This window comes from Aotus nancymaae, unplaced genomic scaffold (genome assembly GCF_030222135.1).
Source record: "Aotus nancymaae isolate 86718 unplaced genomic scaffold, 86718_ANA_hifiasm-v0.15.2.pri h1tg000076l, whole genome shotgun sequence".
Taxonomy (NCBI): domain Eukaryota; kingdom Metazoa; phylum Chordata; class Mammalia; order Primates; family Aotidae; genus Aotus; species Aotus nancymaae.
Window position 1 is genome coordinate 5,804,203 of NW_026988491.1, and position 27,231 is coordinate 5,831,433.

At 41.3% G+C, this 27,231-nt stretch overlaps 2 protein-coding genes and 1 long non-coding RNA gene across 7 annotated transcripts in view; 2 read left to right on the forward strand and 1 right to left on the reverse strand.

The window, feature by feature from the left end:
* MORC2 (MORC family CW-type zinc finger 2) overlaps positions 1-10,392 on the reverse strand; it is a 42,791-nt gene extending 32,399 nt beyond the window's left edge. For 2 of the 4 annotated variants that reach the window (XM_012471361.3, XM_012471360.3), the window contains exons 1-2: positions 9,209-10,392; positions 1,252-1,305 (exon numbers count right to left, since the gene is read on the reverse strand). In XM_012471361.3, the coding sequence (XP_012326784.1) occupies positions 1,252-1,305; positions 9,209-9,276 (122 nt within the window). In that variant the 5' untranslated portion in view covers positions 9,277-10,392. Of the gene's footprint in view, positions 1-1,251; positions 1,610-3,180; positions 8,347-8,372; positions 9,147-9,208 lie in introns of those variants that run through there. The other 2 variants (XM_012471362.3, XM_012471363.2) reach the window with 2 other exon arrangements.
* An 89-nt stretch (positions 10,393-10,481) lies between these two features.
* On the forward strand, positions 10,482-14,259 carry TUG1 (taurine up-regulated 1). The gene is made up of 4 exons (XM_064367859.1): positions 10,482-10,509; positions 10,719-13,115; positions 13,383-13,507; positions 14,169-14,259. The coding sequence occupies exons 1-2, from the start codon at positions 10,482-10,484 to the stop codon at positions 11,183-11,185; spliced, it is 495 nt and encodes a 164-aa protein (XP_064223929.1). The 3' UTR covers positions 11,186-13,115; positions 13,383-13,507; positions 14,169-14,259.
* Positions 14,260-14,338: 79 nt separating this feature from the next.
* Positions 14,339-20,138, forward strand: LOC105730273 (uncharacterized). Of its 2 annotated transcripts, none has more exons than XR_001110450.3 (2): positions 14,339-14,918; positions 16,484-20,138. It is a non-coding gene; the product is annotated as an uncharacterized LOC105730273 (long non-coding RNA). The 2 variants fall into 2 exon arrangements; XR_001110449.3 differs by having other exon boundaries at positions 14,339-14,904.
* Positions 20,139-27,231: the final 7,093 nt, after the last annotated feature.

Here is a 27,231-nt window from a genome sequence, read left to right on the forward strand (position 1 = left end):
TAAGACTTCCATTAAGGTTCAGAAGTAATCTAGTCCAATTCTGCCAACTGCAGGCAAAGAAAACAAAACCATTTTATTGGTTTTACATGCAAAAAAATCCACATAGCTCTACATATACCTATTCTCAAAGATCTAAAACATTTTCAAATATGAAAGATACTGGCAAAATGTATACACAAGTAGGAACACATGCTTCCAGGAATCTCTATTTTACCATATGATACACAAAAAAACAGCCTCCCACCACACATCATGGTCTCACTAAATTAACAAGTGCCAAATTCAAACACAGTTCCATTAACCTACAACATTTTTTAACTGAATGGAAAAATGATGCGTCAACCAGGATTGAAACAAAATGGGAGTTTTCTGGTTAAACAACTAACACATTTCCATAAGCAGTCCAGCTAATAACAATAACAAAAGTAGTAAGAATAAGTTTATTGTATAGGCAGAGGTAAACAGGAAATTATGAGCAAGCACATTAACTGGAGATCTGTTTGAAAGTACTTTTGCTGTCAATTTTAATCCTCTTGTTCCTTCATTAGTCATCAAAACCTGATCAATAAATGATGTGTCTGAATTTTATGTTTGCATTCAAGAGTAAGACTGAGACAATATTTTCCTAATTATGAACAGAATCTTGATCTGGACTTGGATTTTTGTCTCAGAACCAACCCAAATTTCCATTCAGTCTTACACAGTAACATTTATATGCTTCTATCACTAAGAACTCAGTAGAAGACAGTGCTGACCAATGATTCCTTCCAAGCACAGCTGCTAACAATGAAAGATACTGTGATCATTTACTTATCTGACAATATACAATTCGTGAAGACACAGAACTTTGGCATAGTTTTAAAGACGTTAGATGGTGTACTATCCTGGTAGCACAAATTAAATCAGAGCTTGCCTGTCCCATTAATATGATTCCTAAGTGTCTATCTTAATTCCCTGCATTTTGATACAATTATCTTGCTCTAATACACAAGGGAAATGGTTTTGGAGGTGATAATTCACTATTTTTCGGCTAGAACACAAAGAACAATTAGCGAATTTAAGTAAAACAGTGGAAGTTATCAAATAATGTACTATTAAAAATATTTCTTTAGTTAAGAGGCCTCTTGGGAGTTACAGAACGTCTACATTCTAAAGAAATGTCTTCCTTTCAAAGTTTTCAGAGAGCAAAGGTCACAGCTACCTAAAATGTTTCCACTTCAAGCACAGATTGTAAGCCTGAAGACTACATACCTTGCATTATCAACCAGTTCAGCAAGAGCACCAAACAAGAACTCGTGAGTGGTTCTGAAATGAAAAATACTAAAGTCAGCAAAAGAATTATGAATTGAAGTTATAATTCCTAATAAAAAGCCATGGTTATAAAATAAGTTTTTTGAAAAAATCTAAAACCATTTGCATTGTTGATTTATATACTACCCAAGGCTTTCCAGAGCTCCCCAATTCCCCTGAAGTGTTTATCAAGTCTTGCCATCTATTCGGAAATGTCTATTCTTCCTATTTTGAGTTGGGAAACCATCTTGAAGCATTGAAAGACTCCTGTGTGTGGTAACTGCTAAGAGTGTTTTTCGCAGGCCACGGTGGCTCACGCCTGTAATCCCAGCACTTTGGGAGGCCGAGGCAGGCAGATCACAAGGTAAGGCGTTCAAGACCAGCCTGGTCAATATGGTGAAACCCCGTCTCTACTAAAAATACAAAAATTAGCCAGGCGTGGCAGTAGGTGCCTGTAGTCCCAGCTACTAAGGAGGCTGAGGCAGGAGAATCGCTTGAACATGGGAGGTAGAGGTTGCAGTATGCCAAGATCTCACCATCGCACTCCAGCCTGGGCGACAGAGCGAGACTCCACATCAAAAAAAAAAAACAAAAAACAGTGTTTTTCACTATTCATATTCTGCCTAGAAAAATGCCTGTATATTTAATTTTTTATTGCCTTAACCAGTGGTCAGTTTCTGCATATCTCAGAGCAAGAATTATAAGGATATATCTTATGCATAAATACTGAATTTTGTTTTTTGTTTTTTATTTGAGACAGGTTCTCGTTCTTTCACTCAGGCTGGAGTGTAGTAAGTTTTGAATAACATGTAACTGTGTATTTACCCAACCCAAACTTTGAGCAGCCTCCCAGAGGAGATGACAACTGATTCCCCTCCTTGAAGGGATTAATTTTAACAGTGGCCCTAGGCAACCATACCATGCAAGCTCTTGTCCTCATATAAGCAATTGTTGGAAAAGGTCTTGGATTACGTTTTTTAACAGAGACAAAGTTCTGGTTTTAGCCAAAATCTGAGAAAATCATAAAATGAGTTATTCTATTTTCCTACTCTTTCAAATGGGATATTTTTGCTTGTAAATTACACAAAAGTATATGTTTCCTTTTTCCACTGGTAGATCGCACACAGGTATTGGTAAAACAAAATGCTAACAAGTTACACATTGAGCATGTCCAATTTATACTGTTAAATTTGTGCTCTTTTCCACAATAGTGCTCATTAGCTATCAAATTAGGATGTGTCCACATAGAACCACCTAAAAAAAACCGCTTGACTTTTGATTAGAGATAATAGAAAATTAACCCACATAATACATCACCATCAATTTTTCAAAAATATCCATGTTACTCTGACTTTTTTACATAAAGTTTCAGCCAAAGTAAAAGGTTTCAGCCAATTTTCAGTTAAAGTAAAAATTTTTAAATGAAACATATCAATATTAAATAACCAGCATCTAGGATCTCTGATCACTTACCATATTGTAAACAAAGTATAAAACATTTGTTTATTTAATAAATATCCATAACTAAACTCTCCAGGAATATTGTTTTCTTCCTTCTCAACTCACTCTTCAAATTTTTACAAATGCAAGTTTTTTTTTTGGAGACAAGAGTTTTGTTCTTGTTGCCCATGCTGGAGTGCGATGTCACAATCCTGATCTGGGCTCACTGCAACCACCGCCTCCCAGGATCAAGTGATTCTCCTGCCTTGGCCTCCCGGGTAGCTGAGATTACAGGTATGCAACACTACACCTGGCTAATTTTATATTTTTAGTAGAGACGGGGTTTCACCATGTTGACCAGGATGGTCTTGATCTCTTGACCTCGTGATCCACCTGCCTCGGCCTCCCAAAGCGCTGGGATTACAGGCATGAGCCACCGCGCCCGGCAACCTGTCATTTTCCCATCAAACATACAAGTGACTTAGATACTTACAAACTGAATTCATTTTATACATCCTAAATATTTTTAACTCTGAGGACTGTTATATAGAAAGATAAAATAACTAATTTTATTCCAATACTTCTCATTTCTACTTGAATTTGTACTTTTAACGCAAATCAAGGAATCTCAAAAATACAGCTACCAGAAAAAAACAAGAGCACAACCATAGTAAGTATGAGACCACATCTTGCACCAGAACATACTAACTTCAGAATAAAAAAAAAGTAAAGAATGAAGTTTACAGTCTTTGGTAGTGAGAATGGTCAATTTGAATAATCTGGAAAACTAATTTTGACCACCTCTGCCATTAAGACAAGAAAACCAAAACAGAAATTGCAACTGCTTCTTAGCAATACATATTTTCTGATTGCATCCCACAGACAAGAAATTGAGAATAAGTAGATCTCAAAGAGGCGAACACAAAACACCTTCCACACAGTGCTTAGAAATGTGCCTTGCACAGTGACTCACGCCTATAATCCCAGCACTTTGTGAAGCCAAGGCGAGTGGATAGCCTGTGGTCAGAAGTTCGAGACCAGCCTGGCCAACATGGTGAAACCCCGTCTCTAATAAAAATACAAAAAAAAATTAGTTGGGCATGGTGGCAGGTGCCTATAATCCTAGTTGAGATTGAGACTGCACCATTGTACTCCGGCCTGGGCAACAACAGTGAAAACTCCATCTCAAAAGAAAAAAAGAAAGAAAAAAAGAAATGTGCCTTGCACATTTAGAACTTTCAAAAAATTCTAAATAGGTAGGGTGTGGCGCCTCACACGTGTAATCCTAGCATCCTAGCACTTTGGGAGGCCCAGGCTGGCAAATCCCTTGAGCCCAGGAATTTGAAGCCAACCTGGGCAACATGGCAAAACCCCCGTCTCTACAAAAAAATAAAATAAATTAGCCGACTGTGGCGGTGTACATCTGTAGTCCCAGCTACTTGGAAGGCTGAGATGGAAAGATGGCTTGAGCCTAAGAGGCAGGGATTGCACTGCGCCACTGCACACCAGCCTGGGTGACAGAGCCAGACCCTATCTCAAAATAAAAAAATTCTAAATGGTGTTTGTTGTTCCACACAGTCTCAATGCTGTTCCATGCATACATATTTCAGATAAGCTAACAGTCCCCTTTACAATGTAACTAAAGGGTAGTTTTGTGACCGCAGTACACATCATAAAAGAGGCTTTTGTGACCACTGTTGGTAAAGTCAGAGATAAATACTCAGCATCTCTTCCAGACTTCTAGCTGATTAAAGACATATCTTCTAGATGCTAAAATCAGAATTCTAAATATTTCTTAAAATCCTAAGAATCAAAATTATACCAACTGCATAAATTCTTTTTTCCCAAATAATATTCCAAGAGTACACTCATTGCTAGGTAGCATTTGAGATAGAATATCTAAAGAAATTCTTTTCTTCACAGACCTAAACATCCTTTGCATGTGATCCAAGAATGGAAAAAGAACGATTTTTTAAAAATTCGTTCACTTTCAACTGGCTTTCTTTTTTTTTTGAGACAGAGTCTCACTCTGTCACCTAGGCTGAAGTGCAGTGGCATGATCTCCACCCACCACAATCTCTGCCTCCCAATTCAAGTGATTCTCCTGACTCAGTATGCAGAGCAGCTGGAATTACAGGTGCAGGCTACTACGCCTGGCTAATTTTTGTGTTATTTTTAATAGAGATGGAGTTTCACCCCGTTGGCCAGGCAGGCTGGTCTCAAACTCCTGACCTCAAGTGATCCACCCACCTCGGCCTTCCAAAGTGTTGGGATTACAGGCATGAGCCACCTTGCCCGCCTGATCATGGCTTTTATATCACTTGTGTCACAGAGAAAATAGTTTTGTAGCTCAACATTTTCAGGGACAAATTCAAGTGTAAATTAGCTTGTTATATAAGGAAAATGGTCTTCCTATTTATATTCATCCTGAATGTAAACCAATACATCATCCATAGGCCCATCACACAGTGTGATAGCTTCTGATGAGTTCCTACACATGCTGACAATAGTTAATTGCCTTAATTGCTAGAAAATAAAACTGAGAAATTCTGGAGCAATCATTTTACATTTAAATAGCTTTAATATATTTAGGATATGAGCCTACTCAACAGGCTTAAAAGTAATAAGTAATTTAAGTCTCTGAGTTGACAGACTCCTCTACATTCATTTCACATACATATAAAATCCAGAAATAGGGCTAGGTGCGGTGGCTCATGCCTGTAATTCCAGCACTTTGGGAGGCCAAAATGGGCAGATCACGAGGTCAGGAGATTAAGACCATCCTGGCTAACACAGTGAAACCCTATCTCTACTAAAAATACAAAAAATTAAATGGGTGTGTGGTACACACCTGTAGTTCCAACTACTCAGGAGGCTGAGGCAAGAGAATAGCTTGAACCCGGGAGGCACAGATTGCAGTGAGCCAAGTTGGTGCCACTGCACTCCAGCATGGGCAACAGAGTAAGACTCCATCTCAAAAAAATGAATAAATAAAAACCCAGAAATATATAGCCAAGATGTTAAGTTACTAAATGTGCCAACAAAAATAAATAGTAGACATCTTATACCTAAGCATCCTGCTCTATTAGACCATTTAGCAGTACTGCAAAGTTACTTATTATGCATATATTAACATGTAGATGCATAATATATGCATGTTGTGTATATACATCTGGAGTGGCAGTCACAAAACCCACCACCAAAGAGAAGCAACCACATAAAACTCCTTTTACTTAAAAACCCTAACTTTTATCATCTAATACTAGCAACATCTGATATTAAATTACCTCAAGACTTTCAGGTTATCATGAGAATTTATTTCTCAGGCCTGCTTTAAGCCTTAAAAAGCTGATGTAACCAAGAGAATAATCATCAAAATAGACCTGATAATGAAAAAAGACAGACATTCACTGTCTCCAACAGATGCTCCAGAATTTACTAAGAACTGACCTGCCTAATGACTAGCACCAAACAAGTTGCCACCACACTGACCAACTTCTGGTTTATATAAACTAATATTATAGAGTAACAATCACCATCCACACAGTGTTTATTGGGTACCACTGCATGAGCTAAGAACTTCGTAAAAATCATTTTACATAATCCTCATAAAAACTGTAAGATTAGCCCCATTTTATATGAAGAAAGTGAGGCTCGAGAAGTTGACCTGCCCAAGGACACAGCCAGGAAACAGTCAAATTCAGGTTTAGCTGGTTAGCAAGCACATGGTCTTTTCACTGTACCACACTGATTTCCACCCTTCTAGTCTGGTCACTGCTTGTTAAGTCTACATTAAATGAAAAGTAAGCAAAGGACCATTTCTTTCCTAATTCATAATATGGTAATACTATAGATATCAGGCACCCTGAAATGGTTTTGTGTTCCTAAGATTTTGACAGAACAAAGAAGATACTGTGAGACAAATCTTCCCTTCTCTGAAGATGACTTGTTGAACCACTTTACACAGAGGTGGTTCATCTTCCATCTTTATGAGCTACAAGCCACATCATGTGACAATTTAAAAATTTATTTTCTTTATAAATTAACTTCCAATTAGGTCACCACAATGTTTTAAAAATCTCCTGAAATTAGTCAGAAATGAAAAACTTATCTTGGTGGTTTAGAGTTTATACTTTCTTCTGATAGGACTAATACATCAAAAAGAACAACTTCTAAGGTTGAATTTGTGATCCAGGTAAGAAATTCCAGAGCTTCTAAAATGATACTCTAACCATCAAATGTTCATGCAAGCATGTGGTTCCAGTTCAACATGGGTAAGTCAAAGAAAATTCCCTAACTTAAATTACTTAACTGGTTTCTTTTCCTTGGCATTGCCAAATATCTATCATTAATAAGCTATAAAATAACAAGGGGGGAAAAAAGAAGGGAGAAATATCCCAGAATCCTTAGAGATTAACTAAAATAAACTAAAATTGAAGACTAAAACTGTGAAGTAAACTCTTTCCTTTATAGACAAGCAAACAAGCTCATGAAGGTAAAACTGACTACAGTAGGCACTGCCTAATGGTTAAAACCACTAACTACTGTGGCCAGATAAATCTTACTGCCTTAAGTCTTGGCACCCTAAGTCTGCCATTTGGCAGCTATATAACCATTACCATGTAATTTAATCTCTTTGAACCTCAGTTTCCTCACATGCAAAATAGGAATAATCCTTACCCCAAAGACTTACTGTAAAGATTGCTTCAGACAATGTTTAAAATGGTGACTGGCATGAAGCAATTAACCAATTACTATTATTTTACCATCCCATAAAGTCTTTGGTGAAGCTGGAACAAGAACTTAAATTCTGAAGTCCAGTTGATGGTCTTCCAAGGCCATAAAATCTGTAATTCCAGACTTGCCATCATTCCAAAATTTAGAGCTGAGATAACCATTTATAAGACATAGTCATCCATGAACATTTAAGTGGCCTTCAACTGCTTGATCTTAATACGGCAGTTGAAATATGAAAAAGGACATTGAAGGTTTTTCCCAAGGCTATGCTATGAACTAGCTGAATAATTACTGATCAGCAGCCTCATCTAAGTGGGTTTCAGGTTCATCATACTTAAGTGTGAGAATTCAGCTTAGCTGACTGCTACAGTACCTTCCCTAAAACTATCTAGTTCAGTAATAAACTTCTAAGGCCAGCCACGGTGGCTCACACCTGTAATCTCAGCACTTTGGGAGGTCAAGGCGGATGAATCACCAGAGGTCATAACTTTGAGACCAGCCTGGCCAACATATAGTGAAACCCTGTCTCTACTAAAAAAATACAAAAATGAGCTGGGTGTGGTGGCACATGCCTTTAGCCCCAGTGACTTGAAAAGCTGAGGCAGGAAAATCGTTTGAACCTGCGAGGTGGAGGCTGCAGTGAGCCAAGATTACACCACTGCACTCCAGCCTGGGCAACAGAGCAAGACTCCATCTCTCAAAATAACAACAAACTTCCTAAACAAAATGAAACCAGGCTCTCACCATTTGACAATTTGCTTCACTAGCTGGCAAAATTTTATTCCCTTTATAGGAAAAATAGCAGAAATATTACAGATATTATGGTGTCACAAACATGTTATCATTTCCATAAAAAGCTAAAAACCATTGTACTATCATTAGATAATGGAAGACTATACTCTCACCTCTGAAGGCGGTTCTTCAGAGACTGGACCATTCATGTAGCTGCTCATCTCCTCTCCAGGTACTAGAATGGTAGAACACTTACCTTCACCTCAAAAGTAACAGGTTATTAAAACACTAAAGAAGTTTTGATTCTACTGGACAACCTCCAAGAGAGTTGATATATGGATTAAACCTGAAACATTCCAGACCAAGTTGGAGTGATGAGATTACTCCTTCATGAACTCAAGAATCATGAATACTGTATATTTCTGTGGAAATTTTGGCGAGAGACTATCTAAATCAAGGTTTTAAACAAGTTGCGGTTTCCTGCTTTAGCACATACAAATAATACTGGATGTAGGAGCAATTTGCCAGAAAGATAAAGCCAAGTGCTGAAAAAATAAAAATTTTCTTCTTGAAAGTTGTGATTTAAATGTCTTCTGTTTTCTTGTTAGAAAGTAAAGATTTGTTATAACCTGTTTAGGACGTCGTCACTACAGAGAGGAAACAGGTGATACTAAAATACTCCAACACCTGGTGATCCAATACAGCAGTACTTGTTGGATTCCTATAAACACTTGAATGAAACAACTCAACATATTGACTTCAAATAACTCGTTTGCATTTAGAAAATTTTGATCCAATAAACAAAAAATCAGATTCTTCTGGATTAGCAACAAGTATTTCACTGATCTTAGTTCTTCAATACAGAGCTCAAGACATCCAGGGATACATTTCACTCCAATGGGATACATCCCAAAAAGCAAAAAAGCAAAATTTTCTGGGGAAATGAATTCCATATAAATATCAAGGAAGGAGTTACTGGTTAACTCAGTGGCACCTAGAGGATACTTACGAATTTGTATGCAGATATTCAAAGGTTAGCTGAGCTCGATTCAGACTGCTGTAATTTGTGAAAGCCATGGCTGCAATGAGGTCTCCAGCCCTTCACCCACTAACTGGGAAATATAACCCTAAAATGAAATCAGCTTCCCAGGATTCTGTCCAGTAAAGCTTCAGTCTGTGCTCCTTAATGACAGTTAAAGTAACTAGTAACTATCCAAAATATATGCAAAGAAATGTTTAAAACTACAATTTCTTCAAGTTTTTTTTAATCTTCTCAATGATTACGATGTAATATTTCAGAAAGAACTATGTTATAAATCCGTAGTTTTAAGCAGCTTTTAGCATTAAGTTGCGATAGCTCAATTCAGACAATCTGAGTCTCGTGCATCGGATGGTCCTGGAGATGTTCCTTGAGAGGGTGGTTTATGACTGCTCCATCTTCATGTTCTTCATGCCTTTTTTGGTTCCCCTAAATTTCCTGTCAGGAAGTTTACCAATCTGGAAATTTACCCACTTCTATCAGAAAGCTGATCAGACATATCTTCACCACACGTGATGCCAGGATCCTTAAACAGGCCCAAGACCGGTGACCAAGATCTCGATGGTGTTATATGGCGCTAGTTGAGGCTTCACCACCTCCCAACTGAAAAAGCTCCTAGGTGCTAACTGATGATTTCTTTTTTCAAAGCCCGACCAAACCCAGCTGAGGGTGGCAGTCAGATTTCCTCGTATGGGCCCACAAAAACACCTCACAATTGACTCTCCCAGAGCACCTCGGGCGGGGCGCGCCCCTCCCCCACGTCCCTCAGACAACAGCCTCAGCCTCCCAGGCCCTTCCCGGGCCTCGGTCCCGTGGCGGCCTCCTCAGGAAGAGAAGCTACTCCCGGCTTTCAAGGACCGGATTGAAGGCAGTGGAGAGCGCACCACCCGACTGGGCACTACCCGGAGCTCACAACTGCCTTTGTCCCTCCCCGCGGAATTGGAACCCAACAGCCACAGCGCGCTCTTGGAACCATGTGCTGCTGCCGCCTCCTCCTTCGCCGCCGCCGCCGCCGCCCGCGCGCCGCACTGAATGAGATGGTGAAAGGACTCAGCAGCAACACGAAATTCGGCGTTTAGAGCTGCTCTGCCGCCGCAGTCACAAACACCACAGGCACCGCTTTGTCTCCGCTAGTGCCCACAGCCCCGGCCACCTCGCGCACTCCCCGACGCCCCAAACCCCCGAGGCCTCCGCGGTGCATTCAGCCAATCATAAAGCTGCAGCTCCTCCCGCCCCCGCCCTGATGTACAGCCTCCTGATTGGCGGGCTGCGTGTCCCCATGTGACCGGATCTTGGTTGGCCGGTCCCGCCCCTGTCACGTGAGAGCGTGCGCCTCTCTTCCTGCTTTCCTGACCCTCTCCGCCATTTAAAGAAACAGTACCGGGGGCGGGCCGAGCGACGCAGCCGGGACGGTAGCTGCGGTTCGGACCGGAGGAGCCATCTTGTCTCGTCGCCGGGGAGTCAGGCCCCTAACTCGAAGAAGCCCTGGCGCGCCCTCCCCCCCTCCCGGGTCTGGTAGGGCGAAGGAACGGGCGTGCGGTCGATCGAGCGATCGGTTGGCGGCTCTTTCTCCTGCTCTGGCATCCAGCTCTTGGGGCGCAGGCCCGGCCGCCGCGGCGCGCGCCCGGTGGCCGTTGGCGCTCGCGCCGCGTCTTTCTTCTCGTACGCAGAACTCGGGCGGCGGCCTATGCGTTTGCGATTCGACGAGGAGTCGTCCGGGTGGTCGGCGGCGGCGGGCAGCTGCTCCGCCCCGCTCCGGGGGAGGCGGCGGCGGCAGCGGCCTCGGGATTTGGAGCGGCCGGGGAGGCGGGGGTGGCCGGGGCCGGCCTGGAGGCCTGGCGCCACCCTTCGGGGCCTGCAAGGACCCAGTTGGGGGGGCAGGAGGGGGCTGGAGGATGGTTGGTTGTGGGATTTCTACTTTGCCTTTTCCTCCTTATGCCGCCTTAGTGAGGTGCGGGAGCTCTGGCGGCAGCCCCGGAGTGGGGAGACGAGCTCCGGAGTCGGAAGAGCTGGGTTTGCTTCCGGGCCTAGCCACCAGCTGGCCGAGTGACCTTAGGCGAGTCACTCTGTAATTTGTCTGCGCCTCAGTTTCCTCCTCTGCCTAACAATGTGTGTGGGATTGAAAGCGCTTTGTAAACTATAAAGCGTGGGTGTATGTAAACGGTGGTTATTGTTTGTAATGTTTTTTTGGGGTTGTAAGAAAACTTAGCAGTCGCCCGATCCTTGGGTTTTGAACCTGGGAATCTTGGATTGGAGTTGGGAATCCCCAAACTCCCTGAAGTTGTGGGAATGTGCGTTTTAGGGGAATGATGATCCATCGCTATCGAGTTTTCCAAGGGAGCTGTGACTCAGAAAAGTTAAGAATCACAATTTCTTCATGCTACAGAGAGGAAACTGAGGCCTAGATGTCATTTGGGACCCTTCACAACCAATTTGAAGCCCCTGTATGAGTCCCTGGGATATGTGAGCTGTTTCTATGCATAATGGATATTCGGGGTAACAACAGTCCCCTGCTTGGCTTCTATTCTGAATCCTTTTCTTTCACCATGGGGTGCCTGAATGGGGGCTGATGCATATGGTACAATGGCACCCAATGTAAAGCAGCTACAATTAGGAGTGGATGTGTTCTGTAGCATCCTATTTAAATAAGCCTATTTAATCTTTGGTCCGGCAACTCTGTTTTCTGCTTCTTGTACCGGTGCCTGACTACTTTTCTGACTCTTCATTGACCATTTTCCACGACCATGGTTGTCATCCATTACTTGATCCCACTTCGTTTGTCTAGTCTGTGTGGTTGGTGGTGAATAGGCTTTTTTGTACGTGGTGCTGCCAAGCCCAGCTAATTAATGGTGCACGTGGACTTTTGGCGAGCAGGCTCACTGGAAGAGACTGAACCAGGCACGGAATTCCTGAAGATGTTTGGGGTTTTTTTCTTTCTTGATTGAAGGTTAACATTCTCTGAAAAGTTTTGTTAGAACTACTGCAGAACTTCATAATCAGTAGATTTGGAAGTGATTAAAAGCTTAACTTTTTCCTTGGCCCTCCATGTGTTCTAATTGCTTGCAAGTATAATACTAAGATGTCCAAGATGCCAGTTTTTGCTTCTTTGTTAATTTGCAGCTGCTTTTATCAAATTTCAGCCCATTATCCAACAAACACTATAAAAATGTTTGAACAATTGGATTACAAACATTTTCGTTTTGTGGAGTGGTGCTTACCAAGTGATACAGCTCTAAGCAAGTGAACACAAACACATTTAAGTGTATTTTGTCTGATTAGATGTTAGCCAGTTACGGTTTCATTCAAATGTCTGAAAAAATCAATTGACTTTTCCCTTTTCCTAAAGGGCAGAGACAATCTCACTTCCAGAGAAATGACTGTTTTGGAGAAAAAAAAAAACCTGTTGGTCTTTTAGCTCTTTTGTAGTTAAATCTGGATGTACCTCAAAAGACAAGACTGTGGTGATAAGATGATTTCCTCAGCAGAAAGGAGGAAAAAAGACAACTGGAACTCAAAGCTTGAATACTGTGGCAAAACATAAGATGTCCAGGATTGGATGTTGAGAAGATTTCACTACAGTGTTCTGCAATAGTTGGAGCAGATAACTTTCAGTATAGCCACAGCCATGGACTCCAGATTTCCAGATTTTCAAGAACTGGACCTGGAACTTGAAAGAGCTTGTCAGAATGTGGCAGGAACACTGGAGGTAGATTATTTTTTTTATTTTTGAATTTTGGGACTGTTGACCTTGCTGTGAGAAAAGAGACAACGACTGAGCAAGCACTACCACCAGCACTGTTACTGGGAATTAGAAGACCTGAGTTTCTGTCCAGACCCTCAGTGCAAACTGAGGATGCTCCATCCAAAGTGAATTATGGTACTTGCCATTTTCCAAAATGCCTTATTCTTCACTATCTCTGCACTTTTGTTCATTCTCTCTACTTTGGAAATGGCTCCTCTCTGGCTTTTCATCTGTCAAAATTCTGCCATTTTCTCGGTATCCAACTCAGATGCTCTCTTTTCCGTGAGTCTCCTAACTAGCCAGAATAGAACTTTTAAGTTTTATGACATTTTGTTATGTATCCTCTCTTTGTATACAAAATCCTGTAAAATAATTACTTGCCTGCATTTGCTGTCTTTGCAGATAGCAGACTCCTTGAAACCAGGGTCCTTGTTTAGTGCATCTTTGCCCACATACAGCACAACATATCATGAAGCATTTATTAGGAAGGAGGAGTTTAGAGAGCAGGCTCTCAGAATAAGCAGTCAGTAAGTGTTTTCTTAATTGCTGTCTGTTAACTAAAATTACTCTTAAGGAGAAGAAAAGTCACTAGATATGGGTCATGTTTCTTTACGTTTTATTATTTTTTAATTGTAAATTTAGAAAGATCTAGGGATCCCTCAGACATAAGGAGAAACCAATATGTTGAATGGGGTATTATATACAGAAGGACCAAGACCTTATTCTCTCCTACTTAAGATGGAATCCTTGGATGAAAGCTAAGACAGCTTTTTAAAAAGGAGCTTTTTAATTTGAGGAAAGCATTGGAAGAGAAGGAAGGGCAGTATCTCCTTTTTTTAATTGTTGGTATATAAACTTAGAATCTCAGTTCTTTTTATGCCACTTGTGGAGCCACTTCCTCATACCCATAAAAAAATGCCCAGCAGCCTGAAATCCAATCAAATTACTTCATTCAGAAGTAAGAAGTTTAGTTTTTGTTTGCCAGTTTGCAACAATCAGGCTTTTGTGTTTTCTTTTTTGGATCGTTGTTGTTTGTTTTCATTTATCATTTGTCATTGCCTAAGCCAGGCTCATCAAGAATTAATAGCCATCAGGCTGCTGATGTGCTGGCAGCAGACCCACTTAGAGTCCTGTGTTTGTAATTCCATGCATTTGTTATCTTACCTGTTTTATCCCTGCCCATTCCAGTCTTGTGCCTCCTGATTGCTGAGTGTTCACCTGGACCTTCTGACTACCTTCCTTGTGCTATTCCATCAGCCTACAGACCCTACAGACCTGGTACCAGGATTTTTGCTGAAGATGATTCCTACCACCTTACTACTGAAGAAGACACCCATTCCATTGGACCACTGTGACTCAGGAGGCATTCAGCCATCATGATGTGGCCTTTACCTCCACTCCTGTTCTGTTCTACCCAGATTCAGCACAGCCCTTTATAGTGAAGTCAGAGTCCTCAAGCCAAATAGCTAAAGCTGTTTTATCACAACAAAGGCCTAGTTTGTTCCATGAGTATGCATTTCTTCAGTTAAAGCCTTCAGAGACACACATAAATTTGGACCAGGGGATTCTTTAGTTATTAATGCTATTTGAAGAAAGGCAGCATCTTTTTGAGAACAACATTGGACCGTACTGCACAATCTCAAATGATTGAAATTCATGAACATCTAGGATCCCATGAAGGTCACTACACCCTGTTTTTTCTACTTCAAATCCTGTACTAGCCTACTGAATGAGAAAACATATTCTGACCCATTGGGACCAAATCAAAGGCACAGAGAACTCCTCATAGCATCTTCTTTGGAATTACTCAGGAACCAGAACTTTTTACACAAATGTGAGAAATTCTACCAAGGAGTCCCCTTACCTAACAGCATCTCACAAGGCTGCATCAGATTCCAGAAAAAGCTTCTCTTGATACATCAAGGTAGAACCTCTATGGTAAATCCCCTCTGTTTATATAGCACTTTACAGTTTCAAAGCACTTGTATATACATTTATCTCAATTATCAAAATAACAGTGAATTATAGTTGCTTTTTGCAAATGAAGGAATATAAATTTTAAGAGTTAAGCAGTTATCCAAAGTGACACAGTTATGAAAGTGGTAGAGGCCAGGCTTTCTGACTCCCTGTTCAGTACTCTCCTTGGAATTAGCCTCCATTTTACCCAGTGTTAAAATGGCTGGGTATTGGGAACCTCAGGAAATTTTCCAGCTTCCTGATCACTGGTGCCCCCAGTCACACAGGATGTCGTAAGTGTGACCTTGTGATAGCTACATCTGGACCAAAATCCCATGGCAATATCCCCAAGGTTTAGGGGTATACTATCTCCATGGTGGAAGATTGTCAAATCAAAAAGGGACATTTTCTAACAACAAAGCTACCCAACATGAAACAAAAAGCTACTTGTAGATTTTTAAAGACTTATTAATACTCCTGGGCCCTAAAAGCTTATCTGTGGTCCTCTCTCTGCAAACTAATATTTACACAAAACAGGCAGTACTCTGCTGTGTGTGTGTGTGTGTGTATGAATGACATGGAGAAAGCTGCTGTTACCTAGTAAGACAGTAAAATATGTAAGACGTGTCCCTTCCCCCAGTTTACATTGAGATATAGTGTATTAAAGAAGACTTGCAGCAAATTACTACTGCTTCTATGCTAAATTCAGAAATCTAGTTTTTTTTTAAAAAAGACTTGCAGCAAAGAGTTCCATTTTGCTATTTAACCCATTGTGTCCTAAGTTTAATCAAACACAGAAGGGTATTTTTTGCATCATTCCATCTAATGGAATGCAGAAACTGTTTTAGAGCAGTATAGCCAGTGCTTCCTGATTGCCAACAGATTGCCCCGGACACCCCAGAATAAACAGCATCTTCAAAATCCCCCTTTCTCATATATTGTTATTAACTGCTTGAATTAGTGTGTCTCTGTCATTTGAGAGTCCTGCATCTTGACCATTACCTTTATTTTCTGTCAAGGTAATCTCTAAAAGATCTGTGGGGAGACATAGGAAAGGAATGGGGGAAAGTAAATTCACCCCAAATTGGATAAATTCCATGACATTTAGCAGTATACTTCTGTGTCCCTAGAACTGTACCGTAACTTTAGTTCAAGGGCCTTCCATCTCAGGTGGGTAAGGAGTTTGAGAAGGGGAGAGAAGGAGTGAGAAGATATTTCAGAATTTGAGTTATGGCCCATTGAGACTTATCAATGCTTGAGAAGTCATCCAGCCATGGACTTCTTGGAGTAACATTTACAAAGAAATGGAAGCATTTTGCAATCTCATGCAAAAACCCCAGTGCTATTGCAACTGAAAATCGTTAGCCTTGTTCTCTGATAGTTACTTACAAGCCCAACTGCAGGCAATCAAAATTTATAGCAGATGAGCTTTAACTCACCTGTAATGTGGTCCGTATTCGGGAAAAAATGAATAGAATAACACCTTGTTTTACCACAGGCTTTGCTTACAGTTTCTGCTTTCTGTGACCTATTTTTTTGTATTTCAGCATTTTGTGAACGACTTATTCTTAGATCATTGCCAAAGGCATTGTGGCCGTGAAGCTCTTTGAGTGAAAACGTTGTAGAAGCCCAGAGTAAAAGTGAAGCTGCTCTGGATGAAGCAATGAAGCAGGAGTAGGGGCCTGAAGCCTGCTACAACTATCTTCCTTTACCACCGTGGTGACACCTAAGGGGACTTCCTTACAACACCTTGAACTCTGCAGAACACAGTTTGAAAACCACTTCTCTAGACAGCAATATGTTTGACCTGAATGGCATTCCAATCTCTTCTGTAACTCCACTCAGCATAGTTCATGTTCAGTTGATGCTGAACATTCTTAGAAATACTGTGTGCAAACTTAGAAAAGTGCAAGAAGACAGGCATGTCTTTGACCCCAGGAATGGTCATGGGCGGAAAGTGCTGTCAAGGGAATCTAGATTAACAGCCCTCCACTCCAGATGGATATCCAGTGATTCCTAGAATGGGATATAGCCAGAGAACAATTCTATGTACCCTACACTGACAGACTCCCTTAAACAACTTCTATTCACAAACGCCAGATGCTCTAGTGGTACTTGAAGTACATGACTTTGAAGACTTGACCCTCCATGGATACTGCCAGCAAGCGGGTTTTGAAGCTGGTGCCTCATTGAGGCCATATTAGAGCAACTTGTACGTTTGACCTCTTGTCGTCAGCCGTGGTACTCTACTTCGTGCAAGAGAAAACTATGAAAGCGGAATTCAAATACTAGCAACATTTCCTAAAGGGACTCAATATCTGTTTATCATTCATCTTCTTTTCTAAACTACACATCATTGTATGACTCACCCAAAGCAGTTACACTGTCCCTTGGTTTTTGTTCAGTTTAACTACTGTTTCCAAGATAACTGAGCTAACAACCTTTTTTCAAAAAAGATGAAACAATTCCTTTATTTTCATCACTGGCATATCTGCCTATTCAGAATTATTATGACTACTCAGCTCTAACCTTAACAGCTGATCTTCAAGAGACAGTCTTTGAATACCCCTCTTATATGATTTAAAATACAACAATTTGGAAAAGTTTCTTCTAGCCAATAAGAATTTTTTTTTTTTAATCGCTCTGTCTTGTGCTGAGAGGTGTTCTTTTTAGATGAATCTTTTGATGTCTGATACCACCAACAATAGGTGGTAAGGGTAGTGGCCCTTTGAGCAGGCCATGATAGCTTACTTGCTGGGCATTTCAGATAGCTTATTACCTGCCTTTTTGCTGGAAACAGACTGATTTGAAAAACAAAATTTATGAAGACTGCAGCTAAGGATTTTATTGATAGACTTAAGAGCTTTTGTCCTTGTGGATATTTTAGTGGAACCACATCAGTCTCAGTACTGTCATTTTACACTGATTCAGAGAAGCTGACTTCATTCTTGCCATGATATACTTAAGGCAGGCATTGTAATAGATATTAAGACAACTTAATCTGTTTCAGCAGGAAGGATTCCATTCATAAACTTGCAAGCCAGATCATGTTGAACAAGGAGACTTTGATGTGTATCATGAGAAAACTCATTCCTTTACTCCCCAATTTAAAGGCCAGCTATCCTGAGCTACTCCAGTGAATGCACTGGTTAAACTTTGGGAATAGTTTCTTTATATCCTTGTCTCTCTCTAGGCCAGTTGTGATTACATGACTCCACATCTCATCAAACAAGGCCTACGACTGGTTGCTGTAGACTGCTCACCCTCAACAAATAAAATCTGGATGACTAGCCTGCTTGTATATACAACTGTTATTTGTAAAGAAGTTATCTTCAATTTTCTACAACCTTCAAATTATCAGCTCTTTTTTTCTTCTCTAATTTTTCTGTACTTTACAGAAAAAGACATTGATCTATACTGCCGTTCCTTCTAATCCTGCCATACTCGGTCAAAATGAATGACTTAAGATGAAGATGATCATCTGCTCGAGAGTCTAAAATATACATTGTGTATAAGAATATAAGAATTGGAGATTAGAAAAGCAAAAGACCTAAAACTTAAACCTAGGAGCTTGCCTACTATCTCCATATCTCTATGCCTCAGATTTCATCTCAATCTTTGAACACACCATTCAACCAATCTGAGGTCTTGACTTATAAGATGATTCTCAGAGATGGGCAGAGTTACGAAAGATGACGACTTGATTACCAAAGAAAGTAGGGCCAACTTTGACAAACCTGGCTCTGCTGACCCTGTCACTCCCAGATGTAGCATAGACTCTTAAACAGAACCTCAAGTCTGTTTGAGGATAAGGCCTTCTCCTGAGCTGAAAGTTCTTTGGCAGATGAGCAGGAAACTGAAAGCTGATGTACCTGACTGGCTCTGTAAGATCAGAAAACTGTATCCAGAGTAAGCCCTATGGATTAACCCTGGAGTACCCAGCATAAAAACTAATTTACAGAATTTCCTTATTAATCTGCCTCTTTTTCCAGATCATATTCTGGCTATTGGTATGACTGGCCCCTCTGAAGTTACCCTGCTTGTCTATTTTCCTGACTCAGCTGTTGCCTGCCTTTTTCACATGTTGCTGCAATTAGACTTACTGACCTTGAGAAGACTACAGCCAATTTTAGCCTATCTTGTGCCCAATACAACAAGGATTTTTAATAGAAACAACCCCCACCTCACCTGCTAGGACTCAACAATCACAACAGGAAGGACCATGCTGTGTACTCCTTGATCAGCAGCTTTTTTAAAGATATTTTTAAGTGCAGAGTAAGCCTCTGTTCCTGTATGTATTTGATCACTTTCAGCACCTGGAACCTCTTCTATCAGATCTGGAAGGAATACAGCAGATTCAAAGCGGTGTCCATTTCTCCTGTAGTAGTGCAGAAATGAGTCTGATTTACCAGTGCGCACAGAACTATACCAGTTCAACCTGGCAAAAAGGAACACAGGAAAAGTTCCCACTGTACTTAAAAGTTACCACTGACTCAAATTGCCTCACAATATTATTTGATGTAGAAGGCTAGTTGTCTTACTTCATATCAGCAGGACAGTTGGGCTCTCAGACTCATGATCACTGAGTTTGCTTGTATTGAAACTCTGTGGTTTTATCCAAAGTATGCTATTGGACATGATTATTAATCCATTCAAATGGATTACAGACGTCTTGAGGACAGGACAAACTTAGAATACTTTTATAACCGAGGAGGAAACCATGCCAGCTGTTAGCATTCAGCTTCATAAGCAGAGATTAAGCTTTTTCATACTGTTCTTATCCTGGACAGCAGTAGTTTTTAATTGCCCAGCATCCATTCCATCTCATTGTAACAACTCTATGATGTTTCTTAAAACCACCTCTTCCTGTTTTCAGTCTGTGTGGTTTGGACAGTTTGACCCAACCTTGAGCTTTGTGGGTGGACATGTAATTGAGACCTCATCAATCAGCAAATCCATCTGAACTGTGGAGGAGAAGCTCTCTTTACTGAGGTGCTTTAGCTTTGTGGGGTGAAAACCTCAAACCAACAGGGCCTACCATGTAGAGAACGAAGCCAGTGCAGGGGAAAGCAGAGCCAAAATAATGGAGAGACTTGAATCCTGATGACAACGTTTGTGCCCCTGGATCCAACCGTGCCTGAAGCTAGTATATCCCCTGGACTTTTCAGTTATGTGAACCAATAAATACCCTTTTTTGCTTAAGTTACTTTGAGTTGGGTTTCTCTTACTTGAAATTGAATCCAGATTAATATATCTACCAACATTGAAACTTGACAGATCCAAGTATTTATTAAGCTAGAGGTCATGGTCACTGAAATTATTTTCCAAAGTGGAAGACAAAATGAAACAGGAACTGAGAGAATATTTAAGATACCACAGAAGCATAAAAAATAACATGGTAGAAAGTAATAGAAGACCTAAATGTCATTAAAGGATAGGCTAAGGTGTGGTTCAGCCATGTAGGAAAATCTTACATTTATTAAAACGAATAAAGTACATTCATTCTGTATGGAAAAATGGCCATGATACATTAGGTGAGACAACCTATTGATAGAAAAGTGTATAGTATGAACTCATTTTAAAGTGTGTGTGCTTATGTTTATAAATCCATAGAAAAGTCTATTCATGGCTTTCTTTGAACAGTGTAGGTTACATGAGACTTTCAACCTTATACATTTCTGTATTTTACACTTCCCACATCACTTTTAAACTTTATTTAAATAAAGAATTTTTTAAATTTAGTGCTTACTGTTTGTCCTTAGCAAGTTATTTAACACTGAGCCTGTTAAATTATTAAAAATACCCACTTTTGGGGCCGGGCGCGGTGGCTCGCGCCTGTAATCCCAGCACTTTGGGAGGCCGAAGCGGGTGGATCACAAGGTCAAGAGATCGAGACCATCCTGGTCAACATGGTGAAACCCCATCTCTACTAAAAATACAAAAAATTAGCTGGGCATGGTGGCGCGTGCCTGTAATCCCAGCTACTCAGGAGGCTGAGGTAGGAGAATTGCCTGAATTCAGGAGGCAGAGGTTGCGGTGAGCCGAGATTGCGCCATTGCACTCCAGCCTGGGTAACAAGAGCGAAACTCCATCTCAAAAAAAAAAAAAAAAAACCCACTTTTATGTTAGTAAATATTAAAATATATTAATCATCCATTACTCAAGTTGACAGATTGCTACACCTTTACTTGTTTGAGAAACTCAGAACTCAGTAATTGTTCCTTGATTTTTTAAGCATGTCTCCAAATGATTTTATTTGGATTATCAGAATTTTACAGTTTTAAGGTTCATCAAAAATTATTCTAGTTCTTGACTGATGTTGATTACTAAGACTATTGCACCATCCACATTAGGCAGAAAACAGAAGGAAAGTCACATCTTTTTAAAAATCTTTCAGTTATTCCAATGTCGCTGCAATTAAGGTCAATAGTGACCTTTTAATTGCTAAATCCATTACACATGCATCTTATCTGAATTTTCAGCAGCACAGATAACTCCCACCAGCTTCTTGAAATACTCTTCCCTTAAGTACTGTTTATACTTCATTTTCTTTTCAACTTGCTGGCTACTCCTTTATTGTAGGTCCTTCTCCCTATCGTGTAAATATTGGTATAGTGAGCATCCATTGTTTGGCTTGTCAAAAATTACTTCCCCTTTCCTTTAATGATAGATCCCCACTTAAGTCTTTAGAAAGCTACTCCTTCCCATTCAGTGGAAATGTAGATTATAGTACCCTGGCCTCATGCGCCCTGGCTGAGGTTTGAGCAGTGCAAGCTCGTCCTACCAAATTTCCCACCAGGACTTTGATTCTTAAGAGGTGACCACAAACAAAGTGACCAGAGTTGAGTCATTCTGATGGTAGTATTCCAAAGAAAACATGTAAAAGTTTATGAAAGGAGATGTCCATAGTACCCTGGCTCCTATTCTCTATGCCTGGTTATCGAGGTTTTCCTTTGATTGTATAAACTACCGTATAGCCTCCTTATGATAAGAAGTTTCCTTTTTATCAGCCAAAATGGGTTTCTCTTGCTTGTGACCAAATGACTAATTACAGAAATTGGTGCCAGAGAGTTAAATTTCAGGCTTCTAACCCACAGGAACATAGAGAGGATCTGGAATTGACTATTGTGCTGTGTTAATGGCACCAGTAACTCTTGTTATGTGTTCCTGGAAGGATAAATTCTACCAGTTAAAATAGCAAAACAGTAATAGCCCTTCTTGTCATTTGGAATCATGTGCCTATTGAGAGTAAAATTTGGAGAACCAGGTAACTGTTGACAATAGGACAATTTAAAGCGGATAGGTCGGGCCCAGTGGCTCACGCCTGTAATCCCAGCACCTTGAGAGGCCAAGGTGGGCAGATCACCTTAGGTCAGGAGTTCAAGACCAGCCTGGGCAACATAGTGAAACCCCGTCTCTACAAAAATTAGCAGGGCATGATGGCGGGCACCTGTAAGCTACTTGGGAGGCTGAAGAGGGAGAATTGCTTGAACCCAGCAGGTAGAGATTGTAGTGAGCCGAGATTGCAACATTGCCCTCCAGCCTGGGCAACAGCACAAGACTCCATCTCAAAAAAAAAAAAAAAAAAAAAAATTAGCCGAGCATGATGGTGGATGCTTGTAATCCCAGCTACTCAGGCTGAGGCAGAAGAAACGCTTGAGCCTGGGATGCGGAGTTTGCAGTGATCTGAGATTATGCCACTGCACTCCAGCCTAGGTGACAACGAGACTGTCTCAAAAAAATAATAAAATAATAAAGTGGATAAAGCAGGCCAAGACCATTGAGTTGGAATGGTTACATTGATTGCATTAGTTTTTTTTTTGTTTGTTTGTTTTTTTTGGAGACAGAGTCTCACTTCGACACCCAGGCTAGGGTGCAATGGCATGATCTTGGCTCACTGCAACCTCCGCCTCCCTGGTTCAAGCAATTCTCCTGCCTCAGCCTCCCGAGTAGCTGGGATTACAGGCATGTGCCATCATGCCCAGCTAATTTTTGTATTTTTAGTAGAGACAGGGTTTCACCATGTTGGCTGGTCTCAAAACTCCTGACCTTGGGTGATCCACCCACCTTGGACTCCCAAAGTGCTGGGTTACAGGCATAAGCCACCAAGCCCGACCCCATTAACTATTTTAAAGTGAAGGGCATCAGCTGAAACCCAGAAACTGATCTGTGGGCATAGAGTAAAATACAGGGCTTTTTTCTCTCCAGGATGAATGAATCCATGCTTAAATCCAAACTAGTACTTGGAGATTCTTCAAATTGCGAAATTACAATGCTGATTGAATTTGTAGCATTACTAAGGTGTCTTTTGTGAGAGTTAAGGTATTAATCAGAAAAGAGACTTATCTATAGAGTGCTGATATCACGTTCAGAAGATTTAGAGAATCCCAATCCTCCAGATATCTCAGGAATGAAGGTTTGAGTTACCCTGTTAGTCAAAAATCCTTGATTGAATTAGACAAAAAAGGATAGCCAAAAAGGAAGAGATAAATAGTGGCTATAGCCCCATAACCTGTTGGAAAAGTAAGATCTGTAGCCTCTGCCCCCATATCTCTTCATTTGCCTTATTTTATTTCTCCCTCTCTTTATTCGTTACAATATTCTGCCCTAACACATTCTGGCTGAAGTTTGAGGATGATCCAAGTTAATCCAATCAGATTTCCCCTCCCTTGGAGCTGAGCCATTTTGATGGCAGTGTCCCCTCACTGATGTGTATGAGAGTGTTGTTGATGGTTAAATATATCAGGAAATCCATAAATTGCAGATTATCAAGATGGGGTTAAGAACTAGAGAAAAATGAGCATCACCCAGAAATCTTAGGCTTATAACTAGAAATTATTTTATGTTATCTCCCTTTAGGGGAGATTATGTTGAGTGAAGGTATTAAGATTGTTCATGTTAAGGAATGCATGTCCACATAGTGTACGTTTGCCTACCTAGTGTTAATTTTTTCCCCTCTGAGAATAGCCCTTCACTTTTACTTTGGGAAAAGACCCCTCTCCCATGCCATGTAAGCCCAGAGGATAATGTGTAAGAGGGATATGAGTTTCTGAAAGGAGTATGCTTGAGTTCCAGGTGACTGATCCTCAGCCTTTGAATAGGCCACTCCCTACAACAGAGAAAGGGTTATCCACTAGGGTGCCACTTCTGACAAAGACATGTTGTCTCCCTGTATTTGTTCTTCCCAGAGTAAACACAGGAGGCTGAGGCAGGAGAATTGCTTGAACCCGGGAGGTGGAGGTTGCAGTGAGCTGAGATCACGCCACTGCACTTTAGCCTGGGGAACAAGAGTGAGATCCATCTCAAGAAAAAAAATCATAAATTAATAAATTGGTCCCTTGCTTTATTAGTTCAGTGGCCCTCCTTTATGCTCTCAGAGTCCCACTGTTATGGACATCCATTGCTTTTGTCTGCCCAGCATCCATCTTCACTTCTTTTGATAAGGGAATATTCAGTGCCCTCTGAGTTTCCAACCTTCCTTCACTGTCTGTTCACTACCCCTGGCTCCAGGACTGAGCAAGTAACTCAGACTGACCAGAGCACTGCAGCCTTTTGGTCAGGGTAGTTGGATATGGAGTGAGTATATGATCCAAGCCAAGCCAGTTTTACACAAATAGAGCTAATGAGGATGGGGGAATTTCCTTTTTAATCCATTGAATTTAGAACTGTAAGGTTGCAAGGCTGGCATTATTGGCAGCCTCTTGCTACCACAAGGAGACTGCTCATCTGAGAATGGAATCTATGCAGGGGACTAAAAAATCCTAAAGACATTGTTATCTTCTGGATCTGGCCATGCCTGAAGCTCCCCCTGGGCTCTTTGCAAGCCAGTAGATTTGCTTTTTGCTTATTCGGTTTGAGTTGTCTTCTGTTTTTATGAAATGGACAGAGTCCTGACTAAACCATCCCCATTTCAACTTATTACCAGCACCTGACACATAGAAGGTGTTGAGGAAGTAATATGAGATCAATTTATAAGAGGTAGAAACTTAGAGCCTGTTAATTCCAGTAGATAGAGCCAAGCAAGTTTCTGCACTAGCAAAGCCAAGGAGACTGACAATCTACTTCACCTCTCTGACTCTGTTTCTTTATTCATAGGAAAAGGAGTGGTAGCTGGCCTTGGTGGCACATGCCTGTAGTCCCAGCTATTTGGGAGACTGAGGCAGGAGGATTACTTGAGCCCAGGAGTTCAAGGCTGTAGTGCACTATTATTGCTGCTATGAATAGCTCCTGCACTCCAGCCTGGGCCACACAGCAAGACCCCATCTCAAAAAGGAGGTGGGGGCAGGTGGGGAGTAACAACAGTCTCTACCTCAAGTATTGTGAGGATTAGGGAGTGAGATGATAAACACACAGTGCTGAGCACAGCGCCTGGCATATAGTTAGCCCTCAGCAAATGACAGTTGTTAGCAATAATGCTGTTAAGGCAGCAATATTCTGGAAGACTCAGCTCAGCCACCCATTCCCTTGCCATCTTTTTAACCACACAGGCACAATTGCTGGTGTCAATGACATGCACGTGCTATCACATTCAATTTGTTTTATAAGGAAAAACAATTTCTTATTAACCCCACCACCCTCAAGAATGCTGTTGACAGAAAAAAAAGTCACATTCCATTTCTCTCATGGCCTGAGATCCTTGGATGCCACTCATGCCAGATGGCCAGTTAGCAAATGTGGTAGGAGGCCTGGATTAAGAAGGTCCAATTCTCATTCTTAGAAATATGGCCTTTCTTGGGCGGATCACTTGAGGCCAGGAGTTTGAATCCTGACCAATATGGTGAAACCCTGTCTCTACTAAAAATACAAAAATTAGCCAGGCGTGGTGGTGCACACTTGTAATCCTCACTACTCTGGAGGCTGAAGTAGGAGAATCGCTTGAAACCCGGAGGCGGAGGTTGCAGTGAGCCAAGATTCCACCACTACACTTCAGCCTGGATGACAGAGTGAGACTCCATCTCAAAAAAAGAAATATGGCCTTTCTCATCTCTGTCAGAGCAAGTGGACAGTCCTGGCAGTCTGGGCACACTCCAGATGGATAAATGGCTTACCACTGCACTGACTGCATCAGATAAAGGTCCCACACCCTCAATCGCTACTTGTTATTAAAAAAAAAAAAAAAAGCCAGGTGCAGTGGCTCACACCTGTAATCCCAGCACTTTGCGAGGCTGAGGTGGGTGAATTACGAGGTCAGGAGTTCGAGCCCAGCCTGGCCAACATGGTGAAACCCGGTCTCCACTAAAAATAAAAACATTAGCTGGGCGTAGTGGCAGGCGCTTATAATCCCAGCTACTTGGGAGGCTGAGGCAGGAGAATTTCTTGAACCTGGGAGGTGGAGTTTGCAGTGAGGCAAGATTACCACTGCACTCTAGCCCAGGAAACAGAGTGAGACTCCATCTCAAAACAAACAAACCACAGGTTTATTTAAGTCAGAGTCCTGATCCTTTACACCAAAAAGAATAAAAGGTATTTTTCTGCTTATGTGTAATTCCAGACGATTAGAATATCCCAGAAGTCCTCACAGTTTTATCCCAGATTGCCATCCCAAACCAGCAGGTCGCCACGTCTTAAAGTAGCTGAAATAAGACCTAGTGGTTAAGTCAGGGAAATGGGCTGAAACTAGATCAATAATTTTATCAAGAGCAAAACACTGAGTGCCTTAAGGATCCCTGGGCTCATCTTTGCCATCCTCCAGAAGTGGAACAGAAACAGCAGAATCAGGCCAGGCATGGTGGCTCACACCTGTAATCCCAGCACTTTGGGAAACCGAGGCAGGCAGATCACCTGAGGTCAGGAGTTCAAGACCAGCGTGGCCAATATGGCGAAACCCCATCTCTACAAAAATACAAAAATTAGCTGGACATGATGGCGGGTGCCCGTAACCCAGCTACTCAGGAGGCTGAGGCAGGAGAATCACTTGAACCCGGGAGGTGGAGGTTGCAGTCAGCCAAGATTGTGCCATTGCACTCCAGCCTAGGCAAAAGAGCAAGACTCCATCTCAGAAAAAAACAAAAAAAAAACAGCAGAATCTCTTTTGCCTGATTCAACACTTGGCCTCTTTGGACAAGAGACTGATTTTTCAGGTTCAGATGATTCCTGGGACTGTTTGCAATTGGAGAGAAGATAAATCCAGAGTCTGTTTCAGGTCTTCGAGGACTCAGAAGATATATATGGAGCATGGCTTCCATGGATGTGGGGAGACAGGAGAACCATCAAGCTCAGGCTCCAGTCATAAATGTTTGCTGACATGCTCACAACAATGACAGTCCTCAAAATGACATTCAACTTGTGTCCCATC